Source organism: Rosa chinensis, chromosome 1, assembly GCF_002994745.2.
Source record: "Rosa chinensis cultivar Old Blush chromosome 1, RchiOBHm-V2, whole genome shotgun sequence".
NCBI lineage: Eukaryota > Viridiplantae > Streptophyta > Magnoliopsida > Rosales > Rosaceae > Rosa > Rosa chinensis.
Window position 1 is genome coordinate 13,091,937 of NC_037088.1, and position 21,209 is coordinate 13,113,145.

The window sequence follows — 21,209 nt, forward strand, 5'->3', positions numbered from 1 at the left end:
AATTTGGCTCTACGTTGCTGGAGACCATTTATTAAATAATTATATTTTGAGGGCTAAAATTTAGATCCGGACCCAATATAGCCCTCCATTACTGGAGATGGCCTTCCCCACTGGCCCAACTTTAATAAATTAATCTCCAAAATATCTGAGCTATAAATCGAGGTGTAATGGAGAAGTAATCCTTGCAACCGAGAAATGGTATCCAAGAAACCATTCGTTATCGATCAGGCAGATGAAATCACTGAGAAAGTCGCATTCAACTGGCGGACTAACATGAGTATTCGATGTAGACGTCAGACCGGAAAGGAGAGAAGCCGACTGATGGGCTTTGGTGGTGGTGATAGTCAAGCGAGTCTGGGTCCCACACCTCGCGATCGTTTGCCAGATGATGCTATGGCCTATTATGGGCTTCCCATCCGCCGTCCCATAGCGGCTCTTCGGCAGGTGCCTGATGATTTTAGCAGTTGGGGACCAAGGAGGAAAGTGGGCTTCTGGCCTACCGTCACTCCCGAGGAAAAGGTTTGGTATCAGGAGGTCCGAGCGAGAGATTTGGCCCGATGGGATGCGGTGGGTATCACCTAAACCATCGATCTATGCTTCTGTCTTCCCCATAATACTAGCCCTACACCGCTAGCCACCGCTTTTTGCTTTTGGAACACCTCCAGCAATACATTCGATTTCCGGTTTGGGCAGATGAGCATAACTCTGCTAGATGTTCTTACCATCACGGGGTTGCCCATTGACTTTGACCCCTATGTGCATGGTCAGTTTGATGGCATTCAATTTTCTTTGAGAATGGATATGGCTGGTCGAGGGCATCACAGCAAATCCTACCCATTCTAGCGCGACTATTACTGCACCCAGCGTGACCATACAGGAGGTATCGCATTCCTGGAATTCTGGCTTTGCAAATTTATCTTTTGCACTTCTTCCAACAAACCTACTGGGCCCTGGAATTCTCTGGCCACTGCTCTCTACAATGGTATTTGCGTTGGCCTTGGGCAACCTGTATTGGGTGCGTTATATCGCTCCCTTTATAGAGCCGTAATGTGCCCATTTGATACCGACATTAGTGGCCCCTTTTGGATCCTTGCCTTTTGGCTGCAGATTTATTTCACTCTCTTCCGTCGCGGCGATATTCCAAAGGAACCTCCAGTTGATTCCCTTTTGGGGAACTGGCTTTGCCGCAACGTAAGGTATCGAGCTCCACCCTACTCCGAGTGTTTTATTTACTTGTACTTGCTGGGAGAGATGTCGGACCCAAAAATAGTCCTTTCTAGGCGATTCCCTCCTCCCCTTGATGATGGCTTTCTGCCCAGTGGACGGGATCATAGTGAAAGAGCCCTCCTTGCCTTTCTTCGCGCCATCTCCTGCTTGGATATTCGTCTTGCCACTAATCGCGTAAGTTACGAGCTCTACGCCCCTAACCACTTTGCTCGCCAATTTGGGTTGGCCTAGTTGGTACCCTGGCCTCTGGTTGATTCTGCCAATTACTGCACCTCTTGGCAGAGTATAGCCCCGCCTGGGTCTACCCCCTTTCAGAGTCAGTTTACTTTGATAGTGATTCCCCTTGGGTCAGAGCGCTATACCCCCTCAACGATGTCGATGATGACTATGCTGATTGGTGGAAAGAAGTGTCAGTGAACTGTTGGGACTTGCCACATGACGAACTCTTCGTCCTGATCTTTCGTGGCATGAGTAGCCCTGGTCCGGAGGACCGCGAGATTCTTGAGCACTTCTCCAAACCTGCAGAACAACCCTCGCAACCTATTCTACCTTGCTCATTGCGTCCAGGGATACAAATCCACGAGCCTAGGGCAACAGTAAGTTTTTGTCTTTCTTCACCATTCCATTTCCTTGTGTTGATTTTCCCGCTCTTATTCCTGAGTGTGTTTTGCAGCAAACTACCCGGAGCAGGACAGCCTCTGTTCAGGCCGGGAAACAAAAGGCAATAGCAGAGGAGACTTCTGAGGGAGAGTCTTCGCATGATGAAGATCCTGCTGAGGTAATTTGGTTAAGAACGATCCCAAAGGTTTGTAAAGTGTTTGGTGCTTCCCCCCCTTTTGAGTTATGACTCTTTTCTCGTACAGGTCACTGCTGTCTTTGCTTGCAAACGCGATCGAGCTCAATTCGTCGAAGAGAGTTTTGAAGATGATGAACCTCTAGGAATGCGACTGGTAAACTCCGACCCCGTCTTATCCTATTTAAATTTTAAAATCTGGGCAGGATTTTCACTATGTATCTTTTGACAGGTCCGTCAAAGGACCACTGATCCCTCTCGCCTGAGCGAGGCTGGACCCTCAGCCACTGTAGAAGAGCCAATTCTCTCGCTAGTTCAAGCATTAACTAACCCTGTGGCACCTCTCCCATCTCCCACTACAGAGCATCTGCAAGGTCCTACCATTCTAATAACGATCTCTGATGACGACTCCTCAGAGGATGAAAGCGTGGAAAGCCACTCTGAGACTTCTGCCGCTTATGAGGAACTGATGACGACAGAGATTCTCGCGGCATTAGAGGTTCAAGAGGTGAATGAGGCGGGGCCTCTTCCTCTTGGTGACCACGTACCAGATATTGACCCGACAGCTCGAGAGGTAAGCCACTGTTTGGCCAATACTTTCCATTTCTCTTTAGATCCAACCTTGCTTTCTGACATTTTTGGACCTGACTAGGATTCTGTTTGTACGAAGGAGGTGGCTGCAAACGCTGCTGGTCTTATCGGCGGGACAGTCGCCCCAGAGATGGAAAATGATACTAACGATGGTGGTGCCCCCCAAGTCTCGCGAACAAATGAGACAACCGTCGAAGCTGAGGGATCTATGCTTGAATCTGCTCCACTTACCCATGGTGAGCCGCGAGTTGAGTTTCCAGATTCCCCTAAGGCTGAAGGGACAGACCAACCTGTTGAAGATGAAGAAACTAAGGAAGCTGTCCACCCCTTTGCATTGGTGGTTCGTGATCCTGTGGCGCCTCTGCCGCCTCCTCCTCCTACCAGATTCGAGAGATTGATAAGGGTGTTGGAGGTAACTCCTCCTTCTGTTGTGGATGAGGCTAAGATGGTGCTTCACTAACATCTGGGTCCTCGGGTATTGGAGACTGACATCCTCCCGCGAGTCTTGGAAGCTCTAAGGTATCTTCGCCAGGAGAAGATTTTGACTCCGTGGCAATTTAGTGCTATCGACTCTCTGCTGAATGAACTTGATATGGCCCGCCGAAGTCAATCGGCCGCGAACACCCAGGCTCACGACACTCAAGAGGCTTTGAATAGTATCTCTCGAGAAATGGACATCTCCCGAGATATTTTAAATGAACGAGCCATCCGCCTGCGGGAACTACAAATCCAAAGGTCTGACTTCAAACTTCAGATCAAGGACCTCCAAGCTCATTTAGCCTTTGCTGAGAATGCGATTGTTGCAGAAGAAGCTCAACTCGATGAACCTTTGGTTGCTTCTGAAGAAATGGGCCGCAATCTGGCCCGTATCAGAGATCGGGCCACTCAGGCCGAAGTTGGTGCCATTGTGGCGAAACGCTACATGGAGGAACTTTGTTTGAAATTGAGCTTTGCAGGCCAATCTTTGTAGGCCCCCTCATAAACCGGTCAGTCTCCTCAAATGCCAATAATCCCTTCTTTTAATAGCTAACTTCTCAAAAACCGCTCCTCACATGCTACTAGTCCTTTTTTTCCTGAGATTTGGAATCACTAATCTCGATTTACTGACATCGGTTTGACTCTTTAACCATCCATCCAAGGGTGGGGATTTTCCTGAAGTCCCTTTAAATAGTTGTATTTTGGGCAAGGAATACTCACAACAAAATTTCTGAAACATTCAAGAAATGGCCTTTCAGTCCTTGCTTCTCTTTCTCCTTCTTCACAAATCTTCCCCTCATGAAATGACCTTTAGCCTCTAAATTTTAGGCTTTATGCCGTAATCTTAAGCCTGGGTTAGGCCTTATGGCGTAATCTTAGGCAACCCCTTGTTTCGCCTTTCTGGAATTTTGCAACAACAATGCCAGGCTTCAGATTGGTTTAGAAACATGAGGGGGCTCCGAGTGTGAGATCCATGATCGTGCGAGACCATCTTTATTAGGATCCCCCACTTGGAGCAAGTCGGGGAAGGGAGGGAAGCCAAATTGAGGTTCGTCTTTCCTTCTCTGTTTCCTTCCTTCTGGACCCGGCCCGTGTTGTGCCCTCCAGATGGAAGGGGCTTTGGTTCTCACCTCCTTCTCCCCCTTTCTCTTCTTGATAGAATCTTGGAGGGATGAGAAGGGATGGACTCTTTGAAGGAATGGGTTCAAGCTACAGAATGGTTGTTCCTATACTTCACATCCAACTAATGGTGGTTACCAAGGCTAGAGGGGGTGCAGAGACTCAAGATGATATTCGGTTCCTTCACTCTCTGCCCCTCCTTGAGATAATGGCGCAGCTTAACCCGGCGTTCGATTCCATACCTTCTTCCAATTGAGTGGGCTTGGAGGCTCCATTTTCTTTTACTGGAGTCTCCCCTTCTCATGGATACTGGCGTTGGCCAAGCCTATGTTGTATTCCTCTGCCGTTTCCACGTGAAGGGGGCGCGGGGGCTCCGTTACTCCTCTTTTTCCTTCCCTGAAGTCTGCCCTCCTTGAGATAATGGCGCGGCTCAATCCGACGTTGGATTCCATAGCTACTTCCACTTGAGAAAAGATTCAGAAGATATCCGAAGATTCCTGTTTTGTATACTAGCCACTTTTGGCTTTGTAATGAATGTACTGCTTTTGGCCGCACAGCCACTTTATGAATACAATAATATTTTCTTATCCTGATATTCCAATATCCGTGAGAAACCAATAATTGTTTCTCGCAAAGCCTCAAATATAGGCCCCCATAGTTGTATATTGAAAATAATATGAACTTTTAAAATATGTTATGTGTCAAATCGAGCCTCGCGACGAGGGTTTTGAGAAAATATTTATCTTTTGGATCCACTTGCTGGCCCCAACTCAATTCGCATTAATTAGTTGTTGAAAAACTCCACCGTGAGAAGATAATATTGAAAATGGAATAGTTACATCCTCGAAAACCGTTCGGTTCCCTCACGCGCCAATAATTCCTTCTTTTCCGAAATTTAGGGCAACTTTAATCACGCTTTACTGACACTTGACTCTTCTCTTTGACCGTCCATCCAAGGGTGGACATTTGCATGCCTATATCTTCCTCCATATTATAAACCCAAATTTCCAATCCCAAAATCATTTCATCAACAGCAATCTTTCTTAATTGCTTATCATTATCACTCTTCCATTCTCACTCTTCCATTCTCACATTCTCTCAATCCATCATCAATGGAACCACAAAACTGGCATCCAACCGAGGATGGAGGAAGCAACAAAGCAGCCGAGAGTTGTCCTAACATGCATTGCAAGCAGAGTAATATCAGGTGGCTTCCTACTACAGATCATATAAGAATCCTCAAGGAGCTTTATGATGACAAAGGAGTTAAGTCCCCCACTGTAGAGCAGGTTCAGAGGATCACTCTCCAGCTAAAATGGTACGGACAGATCGAGAATAAGAACGTCTTTTATTGGTTCCAGAATCAAAGGGCTCGGGAGAAGCTGCAAAAGAAAAAGCTCACTTCGGATGTTCAAGTGCCCAAGCAAAGATCAGGGCTTGTTGGTGGATCCATCATGGAACAAAAAGGAGAAGATCACCAGGAGATTAAAACCCTTCCACTGTTTCCCATGCACGGTGAGGACATCTTTGGCAACATGAAGACTACTTCCGACGAAGGTGGTGGTCATGGTGGTGGCTCTTACATTTCCCTTGAGCTCAGCCTTTCCTGCGAGGGAAAAGCTGGAAAAATTTTCTAGAGCCGCTGACTCGGCTTAGTAGCTTCGCGAGTGTAGGGACACTTAGAATTTCCCCCGAAGAATTGCATTTATGATTTTTTTTAATTTTTTTTTTTTTTTAGGCTAAATGGGCTTAGTATTGTATAGTGTTGCCCCCTTAGTGGTGCTAGGCATAGCGAAGAAATGATTATGGGCCTCAAAAACAGGCCTTCATGAATGGGCTTTGCAAGAGTAGGAACACTAGAACTGTCCCCCATGTCTTATGCGAATAAACTGTCTACGACTCCTCCGCGTCCCAGACATTGAGAAAGTATTTCTTCAAGCATCTCCCATTGATAGGGTTATGATGGACATCTCCATCCAGGTCCTTGAGATGAAAAGCTCCTTTCCCTAAGATTTTATAAATGATGTACGGGCCTTCCCATCTTGGAGTCCATTTCCCGCGACCATCTAATTTTTTGCCAAGCGGGAGAACTGCTTTCCAAACCAACTCTCCTTCACTGTAATTCCTTCCCCTTGTTCGCTTGTCATAGGCTCGAGTGACTCGTTGCTTTTCCATGACCAAACTATCTAAAGCCTCCAAGCACTTTTCGCTAAGGTCTTCATGTTCCTGCCACATAGCCTGAACGTAGTCTTCTCCAATGAGATGATGTTGCTCTTGGACTCGTAATGATTGGACGTTGACTTCCAAAGGAAGGACTGCATCATGGCCAAACATCAAAGCATAAGGTGTAGTCGCGGTGGGATTTCGCTGCGTGTGCGGTAGGCCCAAAGAGTCTCATAAAGGGTCTCATACCATTGTCGCGGATTAGCTTCCAACATTTTCTTCAGCAAAGTGATGATGATTTTGTTGCTGGCCTCCGCTTGACCGTTAGACTGAGCATAATAAGGACTGGAATGGACGAACTATATTCCCCATTCCTTTGCCAGTTTATCAACTTCACCACCCATGAAAGCTGCCCCCCGGTCCGAAACAAAAACTTCTGGGATACCAAATCTGCATATGATGTTCCTAAATAGGAATTGTCGCAACGTACCACTAGATGCTTCTTTCAAAGGTTCTGCTTCAACCCATTTTGTAAAGAAATCGGTCGCGACGATAATGAACTTGTGCTGAAGTGATGAATGTGGGTGAATCATCCCAATTAAATCTAGCGCCCATCCTCTTGCAGGCCAAGGCTTAATAATGGGTTGCATTGGAACATTAGGGACATGCTGGACCGGCCCATGAGCTTGGCAGTCCAAACAACCTTTAGCAAATGCGATGCAATCCTTCAAGATACTGGGCCAAAAATATCCATGTTGTCTGAGCAACCATCGCATCTTTGGACCTGCTTGGTGAGCACCGCAAATGCCAGAATGAACTTCACGCATGAGTTGTTTCGCTTCGCAGCCATAAACACATCTGAAGTCTATGCCATCTTCGCCGCGTCGTCGCAGCTCGTCACCTCTAAGAAAGTAATTTAGTGCAAGAAAACGAATCTTCCTGTCGGCAGTGGGATCTGGCTGCTTGAGATAAGCGATCAAAGGGATGCGCCAATCCACGTCAATGGGTTCCAGGGTCGCGACTGGGGTATCATCTGGAGGATCTCTTCTCGCCATCCATGAAGGAAGCGTGCGACGCTCGACTTTAAGGATTCTCTCACGCACGCCATATCTCAATGTTACCCCTATTGCCAGTTGGGCCAACTCGTTCGCTGCAAAATTTCGCTCGCGAGGAATGTACTCTAGATGTATGTTATCAAACTGGTCCAACAGGTCTAATGCCCTGTTCCAATAAGGAACCAACATGAAGCTATTGCATCTGAACTCGTTGCACAACTGATTGATAACCAAGAGAGAATCGCCAAGTATTTGTACATCTCCGATTTCCATTTCCAGTAGTACTTCTAGGCCTATAATAAGGGCCTCATACTCTGCTTGGTTATTGGTACACTGGAACTCCAACTGGAAAGAGTAGGAAAATCGATCGCCGGCCGGGTTTTCCAAGACAATCCCTGCTCCTGCTAGCGTATCTGTTCTTGACCCGTCAAAATATAACACCCAAGGCTGGAGTGAGACTGTGGCTTGATAAAGCGCGGCGTACTCTGGCAAGCACGCTAAATCCGGGCGATCTAAAGTTGTGGCAGCGACCTCTAAATCTCTAACCGCGAGGACATCCGGCATAGGGTGATGTGCCAGAAAGTCTGCTATGGCTTGCCCCTTTACTGCTTTCTGTGGCACATACTGTAGCGAGAATTCTGATAATGCGAGCACCCACTTGCCAATACGGCCTCTCAAGATAGGTCGCAACAGCATATATTTGACTAGATCGGTTTGAGCAATGATGCAAGTAGTAAAGGACAACATGTAATGCCGCAACTTGCATGCTGAGAAGTATAATGTAAGACACAGCTTTTCCATTGGAGTGTACCTTGTTTCGCAATCTGTAAGTGTCCTACTGAGGTAAAAGATGGCATGTTCAACACCATTTGCCATACAACTTTAATGGAAATCCCGCTTTAGGAGGAACAAGCACTGGCGGGCTCGCCAGATAGGCCTTGATTTTGTCGAAAGCCTCTTGATGTTTAGGTTCCCACACAAACTCATTCTGTCCTTGCAACTTCAACAGTGGGGAAAACGGATGGATTTTTCCTGAAGAGTTAGAAATGAATCGTCGCAAAAAGTTGATCCTACCCAGTAATCGCTGTAACTCTTTCTTCGTTCGCGGGGGAGAGGCATTGATGACCGCGTTTGCTTTATCCTCAGGGACCTCAATGCCTCTTTGATGGACAATGAATCCCAGGAAATCTCCTGCCTGAACTCCAAAAACGCACTTGGCGGGATTCATCTTGAGCTTGTGTAGCTGCATGCGCTCGAAAACTTTTCTGAGATCCGTGAAGTGATCTCCACTCTTCTTAGACTTCACGATGACGTCATCAATGTAAACCTCTAAGATCTTCCCAAGTATGTCATGGAAGATCAGGTTCATGGCTCTCTGATATGTTGCTCCTGCATTCTTCAGTCCAAAAGGCATGACCACATTTTCAAAAACTCCTGCAAACCCAGGGCAGCGAAATGCGGTCTTGTGTCTATCTTCTTCCGTGACAGGAATCTGGTGATATCCCGCTGTACCATCCATGAAAGATAACAGTTCGTGCCCTGCAACTGCGTCTACCAACATGTTCGCAACAGGCATGGGGTAGACGTCTTTTGGTGTAGCCAAATTAAGGTCTCTGTAATCTACGCAGATCCTCATCTTGCCATTCTTCTTGCGAACAGGCACTATATTGGACAACCACTTATTGTACTTGGCCACCCTGATAATGCCAGACTTGTACATCTTTTCGACTTCCTCTTTGACCAGAACTTGGGTCTCTGAGTTCATTCTTCGCGGCTGTTGCTTCACAGGCCTCTTATCAGGCAGCGTTGGTAGTTGGTGGCATACCAAGTCTGGTGATAGGCCTGGCATGTCCTCGTATTTTTCCGCGAAGCAGTCCTTGAATTCCAGCAATAATTCAACGAGCCTCTGTTTCTCGCTAGGCTCTAAGTAAGTATTGATAGCCACTTCTATAGGCTCATCAGTTGTTCCTAGATTGACCTTTTCAGTAGGGTCCCTAACCTTCGGAGGTGTGTCATCCAATGCCACTGGAGCAAGCTGAATCTCTTCTTCCTGCTCTTCTTGATCCGTGAACTCTTCATTAACAATTTCTAAGGTCGCGACTCGATCATAGGCCTCTGTTTCCACCAAATATGAGGATAGCCTCTCATACAAAGAATGGAAGGCCTCTACCTCTTCCTCCATGACTTCGTGATCCATTAATTAGCACTTGGAGATGGCACCGCATATCCAGGCCTTTCGAGGTCATTTTTTGCGACCACGAGCCCCCATTGTGCCAATTCAGAGGTCGTCACCCCTGTGGGGCGGCCCTTATCATCAATACCAACGACTTGTAAAGGAGAGATTGGTTCTAGGTAATACCTTGCGTCCAAGTAGTTGGCGGACACCGAAAAAGGTCGCAGGTCTGCTTTAACAATTTCTGCCTTGTCCACGACTCTGTCCCATATGATCAGCTCCTGATGAAGAGTAGATGGGACACAATAACTCCTGTGGATCCAGTCGCAGCCCATAATTGCGCTATATGTCGCATAGCAATCTGTAACAAAGAAAGCGTAAACCCCTTCTGCTGGACCCACCTTGACTCGTAGGAAAATCAAACCCAATGTTTTGGTCATAGTCCCTGCGAAGTTCTTTAGCGTAAGGGAAGTGGATTGGATCTTTTCTTTCTTGATCCCTAGTAGATGCATGGTTCTGGTAGTAATGACATTCACAGCCGCGCCGGTATCAACCATTATCTTGCTGACCTTAGTCCCATTCATTTCTGCTGTGATATACAAAGGTCACATGTGTTGCACCATGGCGGGTGTGGGTCTTGTGAAGCTCATGAAGAAACCCTTATTGTTAGCATCTTTAGTCTCAAGGAACACTGCTTCTTTCACCTGCGTTATTGCGGCTGAAGTGATCTGCAACTGCTATTCTCCAATCGCATCAGTTTCTACACATTCCTGCGCAGCGACTGGTAAGGCATACTTAGCATGGAGCACATAAACCATATTGCAAGAGGTATCCACCATTTCTGTTTCATCCATGTCATCATCAAGATTGAGCTTAGGTTCATCTGCTGGGATATCGGCGTTGAACCGTTTTTAACCATGAAAGCAACCAATGATTCCTCTGCAGGGATCAACACATTGGCTTGTTCGGGCTCCTGTACCATGGAAACCTGGTTCAGTGATTCAAAAATTTGTTTTGCCGCTGGCACTTCCTCTGGGAAAGCGACCACCAAGCTTTGAACTTTCTTCACAATTGCGGACCGATTGTCTTTGCCCCCCAGCCTATCAAAGATGGAAGGCTCACTATTTCTTTCTTTGCGAGATACTCTCCGCCAAACATTGACTTTACGAGCTGGCGGCGGTTCTTGCCTCGCGGGAACTAGGGACTTCTCCTGAGCGCTGATTTTGGGGGCACGTGGCTTTTGCTCTTTGTGTGACACCTTGGGCTGCTGTTTCTGAACTTGCTGGGAAACGAATCTCTTGGAGGCCAGTGCCTCTAATTGTCTCTGATACTCTTCTGGAGGTTTCAATAATTGCGATGGTTTGATCAGTCCTTGATCTAGTGCTTCCAAGGTTCGCTTTGCTTCTCCAAACCTCCGCTGGAGTTTTCTCTTCCTTGAAGAGCTCATCTCCACAGCCTTACCCTTCTTCTGTGTATACCATCTCCCTTCTTTGATGGAGGACGTCGACACTGGCGGAATGTAAGGTCTGGTTAAAACCCCTTGCCGCTTATCTACTTGCTCTTCTTCCCTCGCTGTCTTCAACTTTTTGAATAAGTTTGAGTCCCTTGGAGAAAGAGTTTCTAAACCACTGCATACTCTTGGGCTGCATGGTTGGAAGTTTCTAGAGGATGATGCTAACAGTATTGGCGGCAGAGATCCAAAGTGGACAGTCTCGGATGTTTCCTCATCTAGGGCTTGAGTGTCACATTCTTCCTTGCACCGCGATGATAGGACGATGGGTAAACGAGTCTTGGATTCCCACTTCATGACTTTGTCTCCAACCCTTTTCAAATCCTTAGCCGCATGGTCTGGACTTTGATTCTGCTGATCTTTTTCACCCCATGCCACGTCCACCATGTTGATGCCGGTATCTGGGAAGGGATCTAGGTCCACCAACGCTGCTGCTTTTGTCGGTGCCTCTACTTGCAAACTACCATTATTTAACCAGATTTGGATCTGATCCTTCAGCTTAACACAATCGGCTATATTATGATTCCACATATTATGGAGTTTGCAGTATTTCTTCCCCCTTAGCTGCTCTGGTTTGGGAAATGGGCCGAAGTCGGTTTTCACCATCTTCGCGACGATCATTTCATCTAAGATTTCATGCGCTTTGTTCGCGTCGTAAGTATAACTTGTGAACTCTGGTTTGGTGAAAACTACCGACTTGAGCTTCACCGGCTCTTTGCACAGCTTTAGTTGCTTTAACGTTGAAGCCTTTTTCCTGGTGAGCTCCAGGGCAGCTATCTCATCTTCTTCAGACTCATCTGCCTTTGCTGTACTAGATTCCTCACTCTTGTAGTAAGGATCAAAGGAACTGGATTGATGGCTGAGTGCAGCCACTATTCGGCGTTTCCCTGGGATGTATGTCCCCTTCGAGGCGTTTTTCATAGCGTCCATCTCCCTGAGCAAGTGCTCGAAACTTCCTACTTCTGTGATCAGTTCCCCCATGGAATTGAACATGCTTCCATGCTGTTTTTTGAGTTGGCGGGGCTCTAAGCCTTTGATTGCCAATTTCACCAGTTCTTTCTCCGGCAGAATCACGTTCAACTTTCCCTTCTGGATTTGAAAGCGCTGAAGGTACATGACAGCGGATTCAGTTGGCTGCTGAGCCATCTGAGTGAGTGAAGCTAGATCTACTTCTGGCTCTATAGTCCCGAAGGTTTCCTTGAACAGCTTCTCCATCTTGGGCCAACTCGCAATTGATCCCGGTTGCAGCTTAGTGAACCAGGTGAAGGCAGACCCCGATAAAGAAGTAGCGAAGATGTTACACTTCAGATTGTCGTCGTTCTGGTACTGGCCACACTGTACTCGAAACCTAACCAAATGGGCCTCGACATTTTCGACTTCCTCTCCCGAGAAAGTAGAGAACGTAAAGTTCTTATATCCCCTAGGATAAGGTGTCTGTGTAATATGCGGTGGGAAGGGCCCTTGGTAGGCCTCCTCCAGGTTAGGCCTCTGGTTCGCTGCCCTAATCATTGCTTCTACCTCCTCTCTCCTTGTATATCTTGGATCAGGAGGAGGTGGGTGAACCACTGTATCATCAACTGGCCAGATCAGCGGTGGCGCCTGTGAAGCCTGATTAACCAAAGATATGCCGCCTCCATGGGTCGTTTTGTGTCGGGTTGACGTCTACGACGTAAAACCCACTGCTGGCTGACCCTTTGTGGCTGCGGTGACCTTCGCTGGACTTTCAACCCGGTCAATACCATAATGACTTGCTGGAGGTGGATCGTGGTGCACGTATTCAACTCCGTCGCTGTCATATTGGGGAAACAGGCTATGACCAACAGAGGCCCCTTCATTGATTTTCAAAGTCCTGGTCCTTTGCGTGACTGATGACGCGGCGTTGTTCTTCCCACCCGTTGCCAGAGTAGTCTCTTTACCTCTAACTGATACATCAGTAGTGGATGTGGCTGTACTGTCGCCGCTTGCTTTTTCTCGAGCATTTGGTGGTATGTACTTACCTGACCCTGTAGGCTGGCCGAGGGACCCTAGAATAGCATTGGGGTCCCCTAACACCTTATTCAGGACATCTCTTGCCTGATCCATCTCAGTTTTTTGCATGGCAACTTGGATCGCGGTATTGGATCCCTCACTGTGAATAGCCGCGACTTCTGTGAGAACAACCTTAGTCTGCGCAGCTTGGGCATTTATCAAGGTCACGAGTTGTTCATGTTGCTCCTGGGCTTGTCGTGACGTGTGGTCTATATGCCCTTGCAATAGCTCCGTATTGCGCTCCATCTCTAGCCTGACTTTCGTTATCAGATTGTTGGACATCCGTCGCTGCTCCTCGAATTTTTTAGCCATCTTTGCCCAGAATGTACTATTGTTTTTTCGCATGATGTTAAGTTGCGCTTCTAGGCTGGCGTTTTCTGGGATAGGGATGGGTACAAAAATATCCGCTCTCACCTCGTCCTCAGCCACCCTGGTGGTATCAAACGCTCTTCCGGCCTCATTAGGCTGGACGGTGAGAACTGCCTCGCCCTCAGTATCGGGCTGTTGACCTTCTCCTCGTTCGGTCGTCATCTCTGTTGATGGCGTGTGGAGAGAAAATCTTTGAATTACTAATTCTTCTGAAAGACCACGACAGTCTGCACGCGTGTGTGGTCTATAACTGGGGGTCTTATGTTTCAGCCAGTTGACGTAAACCTTTTGGTAAGGGTTATCGTCTGACTTCCCAATGGTGAATATCTGGCAGCATGCTGTATTGTATAAGTAGCTGAATTCAATAAGACTTTGTGAATCAAGGTTTAGACTTGCGGTCCAAGTATAGTCGCCTAGACACAAACTTTCTTTCAAATCCTTTGGGCAACCTTACTGAAATGGCCAGGTGGGGGAGGGCGAACAAAAGAGGCAGAATCCATTTTGGCATGAACTACTCCCACATAGTGGTTTGGGCCCATTTGCATGCACTTCTGGATTCAATAATCTGTTATGAACGTTGTCCCATTTCTAGACACCATTTCACATAGGCTATACTTACTAAGATGAGAAAGATCATAAGTGTGAAGACAGTTCAACAAGTGTTAATAAAAACCGCCCTTAACCTTAAGGGACCTGAGCTAGGCACCAATAAGGAGTTTAGGTCAATATTAACAAAAGAGACTTCACCTATTCCGTTATGATTCACAACCCCTTACTAACCTTAATTTCTTAATAGTGGTGTGATTTACAGCTCCCAGTATGTCCCACCGGGTGTGCCAAAATGTTTAGCTCCAATTTTGTTGCAGTTGGTCAACAGTCTCTTTTCTGCGCGGGCGTGCCAGCACAGTTCGGGTGCGGTCGTCGGGGGTGTCCCTTAACCTGACTTCTTTCAAGCGATTGTGGACGAGGAGAGCACCAACCTCGTCGTGGGATTCTTTGTGCCTCGTGGTGAGGACTTTTGCTGAGCTTCTTCAAAATCACAATCTATACTCAATGTTGTAGATCGAGCAGAGCGAGAACTACTAGGAAGTAAGGAGAACTTGTTAAAGCGTGACTTTAGCTTGGCTGGGTTGCTAGGGCGTTACCATTGCTTGGCTGGTTCTGTAACCGTTGTGGTTGCGGCACTACCGTCGGCTCCCGAGGAGACTAAGACCGAAGTACGTTGGCAGAAGGTTTGGTGGCACTGAAAGTCAGCTTCGGAGAAGACTAGGACTAGGAGTGTGATCACCGGTAAGAGAAAGAGAAGGAGAGGAGTTGCTCTTAGAGAGGTTGCTCTAGAGAGAACTTAGATCATCTTAGAGATGTTTTGATGTTGTGAATGTGTGTTTTGTGATGAATTTGTAACCTATATTTATAGGCTACCATGCCAAAGCATTTAGCATTAAACAAATGATAGTGGAGCACTAATTGGAGATCAGAAATGATGAATTTTGGAGATAAGGAAGCATAATTGGAGATAAAGAATGATGAATTTTGGAGATAAGGAGATAAGGAGGCATAATTGGAGATAAGGAATGATGAATTTTGGAGATAAGGAAGCACTTTCGGCTCCTTTATTCCTTCAATTATATCTCCATTAAGCATTCCGAATTTGACTGTGACTTCTTCATAATAAATGTTCCACTATGAGTGTAGATCATCCTGGTCAAATTTCAGAGCTTTTCATATAGTGGTTGGGCCGGAAACGCTGCTGGACCTCTTACAGGTCCAGTTTTCCAGTTTTGCTTCTGCAAAAGATTGGACTGATTGTTTGAAGGCCTTCCACTCAAATCTAGCTCTGGCACTCTTCATAAGAAATATTCCACTATGAGTGTAGATTTAATCTGGACAGTTTTAGCTCATTTCAATTTAATTTGGTTAGTCTGCCGCTCCTCCTTCCTTGTTTAGCTCGGTTTCTCCTAGCCAAAGTAGGAAAATGTGCTAAAGTTGACTTTTTATGTTTCCATGCTTCCATGCTTCCATAGTAGGCTTTATTTAGCCTCTAAATATATATTTCGAACTTGTCGACAATATATATAGCTTGAGCCACTGACATTGGCTCAACTTCTCCAAGACGTGCCTTGTCAGGCCAAAATGCTCATTTTGGGTCCAAACACTACTCATGATGTAGATTGCCATTTAGTATTTTAATTGTCGTTGATTGTGGAACTTGAGTTCTTGACAGAAGTAAAATGAAATCCTGAGCCCGGTATATGATGTTGGGAATGAGAACAAGAGAACAAAGAACTCAAACACAATAACTGGATTGAATGACTTGATTCTTTATTGAATAACAGTGGCTATTTTATAGCCTTACATGAATAAACAGAATAGCTAGAAAGCAGCCCACGCTTATAGAAACGTGGTCGATGCAACAAGGAAAAAATCAAAACAGAAATCCCTGAAGAAAGTGTCAAAGCTGTGAACGACCTCCTAAAGACTAGGGACTTATTTAAACTGAAACTGAAACCCAATCTGCAATAATCCTAAAACTACCAGGAAACCAAATAACTCTTCATTCCTTCCCTTAAACTTACTGCAAATTGCAGTCAGTTTACATCAGGAACTTTTCCAACACCCAACAACTCTCTTAACGTTAGAAAAGCATCGAGCTTCAGTGGTTTGGTCATCAAATCTGCCACCTGATCCTGACTTCCACAATGAACCAAAGCAATCGTACCTTCCTTAGTAAGATTTCTCAAGAAATGATACCTCACATCGATATGCTTGCTATGCCCGTGCATCACCGGATTCTTAGACAGTTTGATAGTTGAGCTGTTGTCACATCCCACATGTGTGCACCCTCCATTAGAATGCCCCAATTCATCCAAATCCTTTTTATCTAGAGAGCTTGACAAGCACACATTGCAGCTGCCACAAATTCTGCCTCTGTGGTTGATAAAGTCACTATTGGCTACTTCTTCAAACTCCACGAAACTGCTCCAGAGCTCAGCAAAAATACATACCCACTTGTACTCTTCCTATCCTCCATATCTCCGGCATAGTCGCTATCCGTAAATGCAAGCAATTCACCACTTCCTCCTTTCTTGTAATGAATTCCAAAGTTTACAGCCCCTCTCAAATATCGAAGTGCCGTTTTTGCTACTTGTAGATGAAGCTCTGTAGGTTTAGACATGTATCTACTTATAAGGCAAGTGACAACATCATATTCGGTCTTGTGGCTGTGAGATACATCAAACTGCCCACCAATTGCTGTAGTACATTTCATCCACCGTAATGCCATCTTCATCTTTGTTGATTTTGCATCCAGGAACTATTGGATTATTAACTGAATTGCTCTCCATCATACCAAACCTCTTCAAAACTTCCAGTGCATATTTCTTTTGGCATATGTAGATACCATCTAACCTCTGTAACACTTCAATCCCAAGGAAAAAACGCATCTTCCCCAAGTCTGACATGTCGAACTCTCTCATCATGGAACTCTTGAACTCAGACAACATAATTTCATCATCACCAGTAAATTAAATCGTCAACATAAACACTTACAATGATGATCTTTCCTTCCCTGCTTTTCTTAGTGAACAATGTCTGCTCGCTGTCACACCTTTGGAAACCTTCATTGATGAAGTGTGCTTCGATTCGGCTAAACCAAGCTCGTGGAGCTTGCTTTAATCCGTACAAAGCTTTATGCAACTTGTAAACTAGATGTTCGCTGCCCCTTTTCTCATACCCCTTCGGTTGTTCAACATAGACATCTTCGTTCAGCTCACCATGAAGAAAGGCCGATTTGACATCCAACTGAAAGATTTTTCAACTTTTCTGCGCTGCTAAAGCAATAATCATTCTCACCGTATCCAACCTTGTCACTGGTGCAAAAACCTCTGTGTAGTCTATGCCATACTTTTGTGAGTACCCTTTAGCAACTAGCCTTGCCTTGTGCTTGTCAATGTCCCTATGCTCATTGTACTTCGTTTTGTACACCCACTTCACTTCGATTTTTTTCGCTCCAACCGATAGCTCAGTGAGTGACCAAGTCTTGTTCTTCTCTATGGAATTGATTTCACAGTCCATAGCACGTCTCCAATTTGCATTCTTTACTGCCTCTTCGAAATGAATAGGATCAGTTGATACAACTAATGCCATGTTTGCTTCATCTTCAGATAATCCTTCCCCAGTAACATAATCCTGCATCCACACCGGAGGACCCCCCTCTCTCCCTTCATCTTCCCCTACTTCATCTCTAGTTCTATCTCCCTCACCAATCTGTACACCACTGTTTCTCTCCTCACCATCATTAACATCTTCACCTCCACCGTCACTCTCCCTATCTACCTCACTGTTTCTTCATTCTCACCCCAATCTAAGTCTAAAAGAATTTGCTTCTCATAAGACACATCCCAATCCCACTGTTTTTCTTCTTCGAAAACCACATCCCTACTCACTACAATCTTCTTAGTGATAGGATCAAACAATCTATACCCCTTTGACTCCTCACTAACTCCCAAAAATACACAAGGAAAACTTTTATTATAAGCTTACCTCTTCTCACATCTGGAATGTGTACATGAGCCAAGCAGCCAAAGACTTGGAAGTGATCTACTGAGGGTTTTATCCCGCTCCATGCTTCTTGCGGTGTAATATCTTTTACTGCCAATGTCGGACATCTATTTAGAACATAGAATGTCCAATTCACTGCCTCCGGCCAAAATATCTTCGGAATTCCTTTGTCAGAAAGCATCAATTGGACCATGTTCATCACTATTCTATTTTTCCTTTCAGCTACACCCTTGTGTTGTGGAGTGTATGCCGTGGTCAACTGCCTCTTGATTCCCTTTTGCCTGCAGAACTCATTGAACTCGTTGGAAGTGAACTCTCCTCCCCTATCAGTCCGTAAACACTTCACAAACATCCCTGTGTCCTTTTCCACCATTATTTTGAACCTTTTAAAGCAATTCAGTGCCTCCGACTTTTCAACCAATAAAAACACCCATGATATCCGACTAAAATCATCAATGAAACACAATGTGTACCTCTTTCCACTATTAGACTCAGGTGAGATAGGATCGCAAATATCGGTGTGAATCAACTCCAATTTCTGACTTGCTCTCCAAGTGCTTTTCTTCGACATGGCATCTCTATGTTGCATGCCATTTATACAATCCGTGCAGGTCATGCTTGAGGCAGGAAATTGGGGAAGTCCACGTACCATGTTCTTCCACTACAAGGTTCTTAGTCCTTTATAGCTCAAATGGCCATATCGTCTATGCCAAAGGTAGGAGAGGTCTTGAGAGCTTGTGTGAAAACATCTTTTTGGTTGAGCTTGTGTAGGGACTTGAACTTGAGTCTGTGCTAGTAGGATGAACATTTTGTTGGCGCTCATTAGGGTTTGAATGATTAAACCCTTCTCTGGATGGTAGATCTTACAAACTCCTCCCTGAATTAAGATTGCCAAACCTCTCTCTTGAAGTTGTCCTATGCTCAAGAGATTGTTTTTTAGCTCTAGAACATAGTACACTTCATTGACAACATGATTAACTCCATTCCATAATAGCTTCACATTCCCTTTTCTAGCCACACTCATTCTACTATTGTTTCCCAACTTAACTGAATGTTGAAAACTTTCATCTAAATTGGTAAACATACCTCGATATCCACACATATGATTGGAGCACCCTGAATCAAGAAACCACGCATCATTCCGTTTCACATCATGCAATTCAACGTACGACATCAGTAGCATCTCATCCTCTTCATTCAGCTCTGCGTAATTGACTTCCTTGTTCAAACTTGGACATTCATATTGGAAATGTCCAAGTTTGTGGCACTTGAAGCATTCCACCGTGGCCCTATTGAACACTTGTCCTCTTCCACGACCTCTTCCTCTGTAATTGCTTCTTCCTTGACCTCTTCCTCCAACTCTTTCCTCGGCCTCAGTGCTTGGTCATCTCCTTCATTCTTTCGGAACTTTTGTTCATGAACAAGTAGTGAACTCTGCAATTCATCCACTGAAAGACGATTGATGTCTTTCGACTCCTCGATCGAACAAACTATGTAGTTGAACTTCTCAGTAAGTGTGCGCAAGATCTTCTCAACGATCTTCACATCAAGCATGTTCTCTCCAAGATTCCTCATATCGTTTTCCACTAGCATCACCCTTGCAAAGTAATCTGTGACAGATTCTCCAAGTTTCATCTCCAACACTTCAAAATTCCTGCGAAGGATTTGAAGTTGAGCACGCTGCACCCTAGCGTTTCCTTGGTACTTGACCTTCATGGAATCCCACAGCTGCTTTGCCGTCTCCTTCTGTGCAATTGTCTTCAGAATGGACTTGTCAATGGATTGGAAAAGATAATTCTTGGCCTTCAGATCCTTTAGCTTTGTCTCCTCCAAGGTTTTTCTCTGTGCACCAGTTAAAACTTCTCCAGTAGCAGGTTCTGCATACCCCGTCTCAATAACACTCCAATACTCCTTTGAACGTAGGAGATTCTCCATTAGCATGTTCCAATGCTCATAATCCCCATCAAACTTTGGAATGCAAGGTTGCGCGAAGTTACTTGACTCTTCTGCCATTTTTTCACTTCTTGACTCTGTGTTTTAGAAATCACTCGAAAAGACTGCAGCTTTTCTTTCAGACCCAGTGGGGGCTCTGATACCAGTTTGTTGGGAATGAGAACAAGAGAACAATGAACTCAAACACAATAACTGGATTGAATGACTTGATTCTTTATTGAATAACAGTGGCTATTTTATAGCCTTACATGAATAAACATAATAGCTAGAAAGCAGCCCCCGCTTATAGAAACGTGGTAGATGCAACAAGGAATAAATCAAAACAGAAATCCCTGAAGAAAGTGTCAAAGCTGAGAACAACCTCCTAAAGACTAGGGACTTATTTAAACTGAAACTGAAACCCAATCTGCAATAATCCTAAAACTACCAGGAAACCAAATAACCCTTCATATGATTTTTTATACTTCTTTTCTTTTCTAAATCAAGCCATAAAAGGCCAAATTTCTGGGTTTATTAAATCTAAACCACAGTAACCACTCGAAGCCCATGGAAGATGGAGTGGACTTGGCCGGAGAGTGTGTCGTTGAACCAGCTTGTCATGAAGAAGTACCAACAGGTACTATGGATATGGAGGCATGGTGGATAGCGAAGAAATCAAGGATGAAGTTGGTGAGAAAGCGGAGACGGGGGTCGAGAGAAGGGGAGAGAGCAAGAGACTAATAGCCTCCAAAGCCATCAAAAGTCAAAACCCAGAAATAAAATACCGAAAATACACTCTTGATACCATGCTGTAATAAATTAACAAGTCAATCGAGTTTTCAATCTCCATATATATGAGTAATATGAACTCAATGTTATATATTATCTGTTACGACTTTCGAACAAATATGCATGCACGTATATGAACTTTTTACAAATACAACTCTATAATACTGCAAATAGATACTACGTTAGTTTTGTAATTTGTAAACCCAAGTTTTTCAAGGCTTCAACCATAATGCTGCTTTTGTTTGCTTCTGTATCTGGCATAAATACAAAACATTGTTTCTTCTCAATCTAGTTGCTAGACCTACTACCTTGCTAGATGTTTACGATACCTGATGCTACTTCAGGTCAAATGTACTTACTACATCTACAGAGGCATATCTGTCTTGCAATATCAAATACAGAAAAAAAGTTGGGAGATTATCT

The 21,209-nt window shown here is 45.0% G+C and overlaps 2 protein-coding genes across 2 annotated transcripts; one reads left to right on the forward strand and one right to left on the reverse strand.

Annotated features, from left to right (window-relative positions):
* Positions 1-5,388: 5,388 nt before the first annotated feature.
* On the forward strand, positions 5,389-5,844 carry LOC112201498 (protein WUSCHEL). The gene is made up of 2 exons (XM_024342384.1): positions 5,389-5,646; positions 5,749-5,844. The coding sequence occupies exons 1-2, from the start codon at positions 5,389-5,391 to the stop codon at positions 5,842-5,844; spliced, it is 354 nt and encodes a 117-aa protein (XP_024198152.1).
* Positions 5,845-6,729: 885 nt separating this feature from the next.
* LOC112201506 lies at positions 6,730-8,121 on the reverse strand. The gene has a single exon (XM_024342393.1). It carries the CDS (start codon positions 8,119-8,121, stop codon positions 6,730-6,732), a length of 1,392 nt encoding a protein of 463 aa, XP_024198161.1.
* Positions 8,122-21,209: the final 13,088 nt, after the last annotated feature.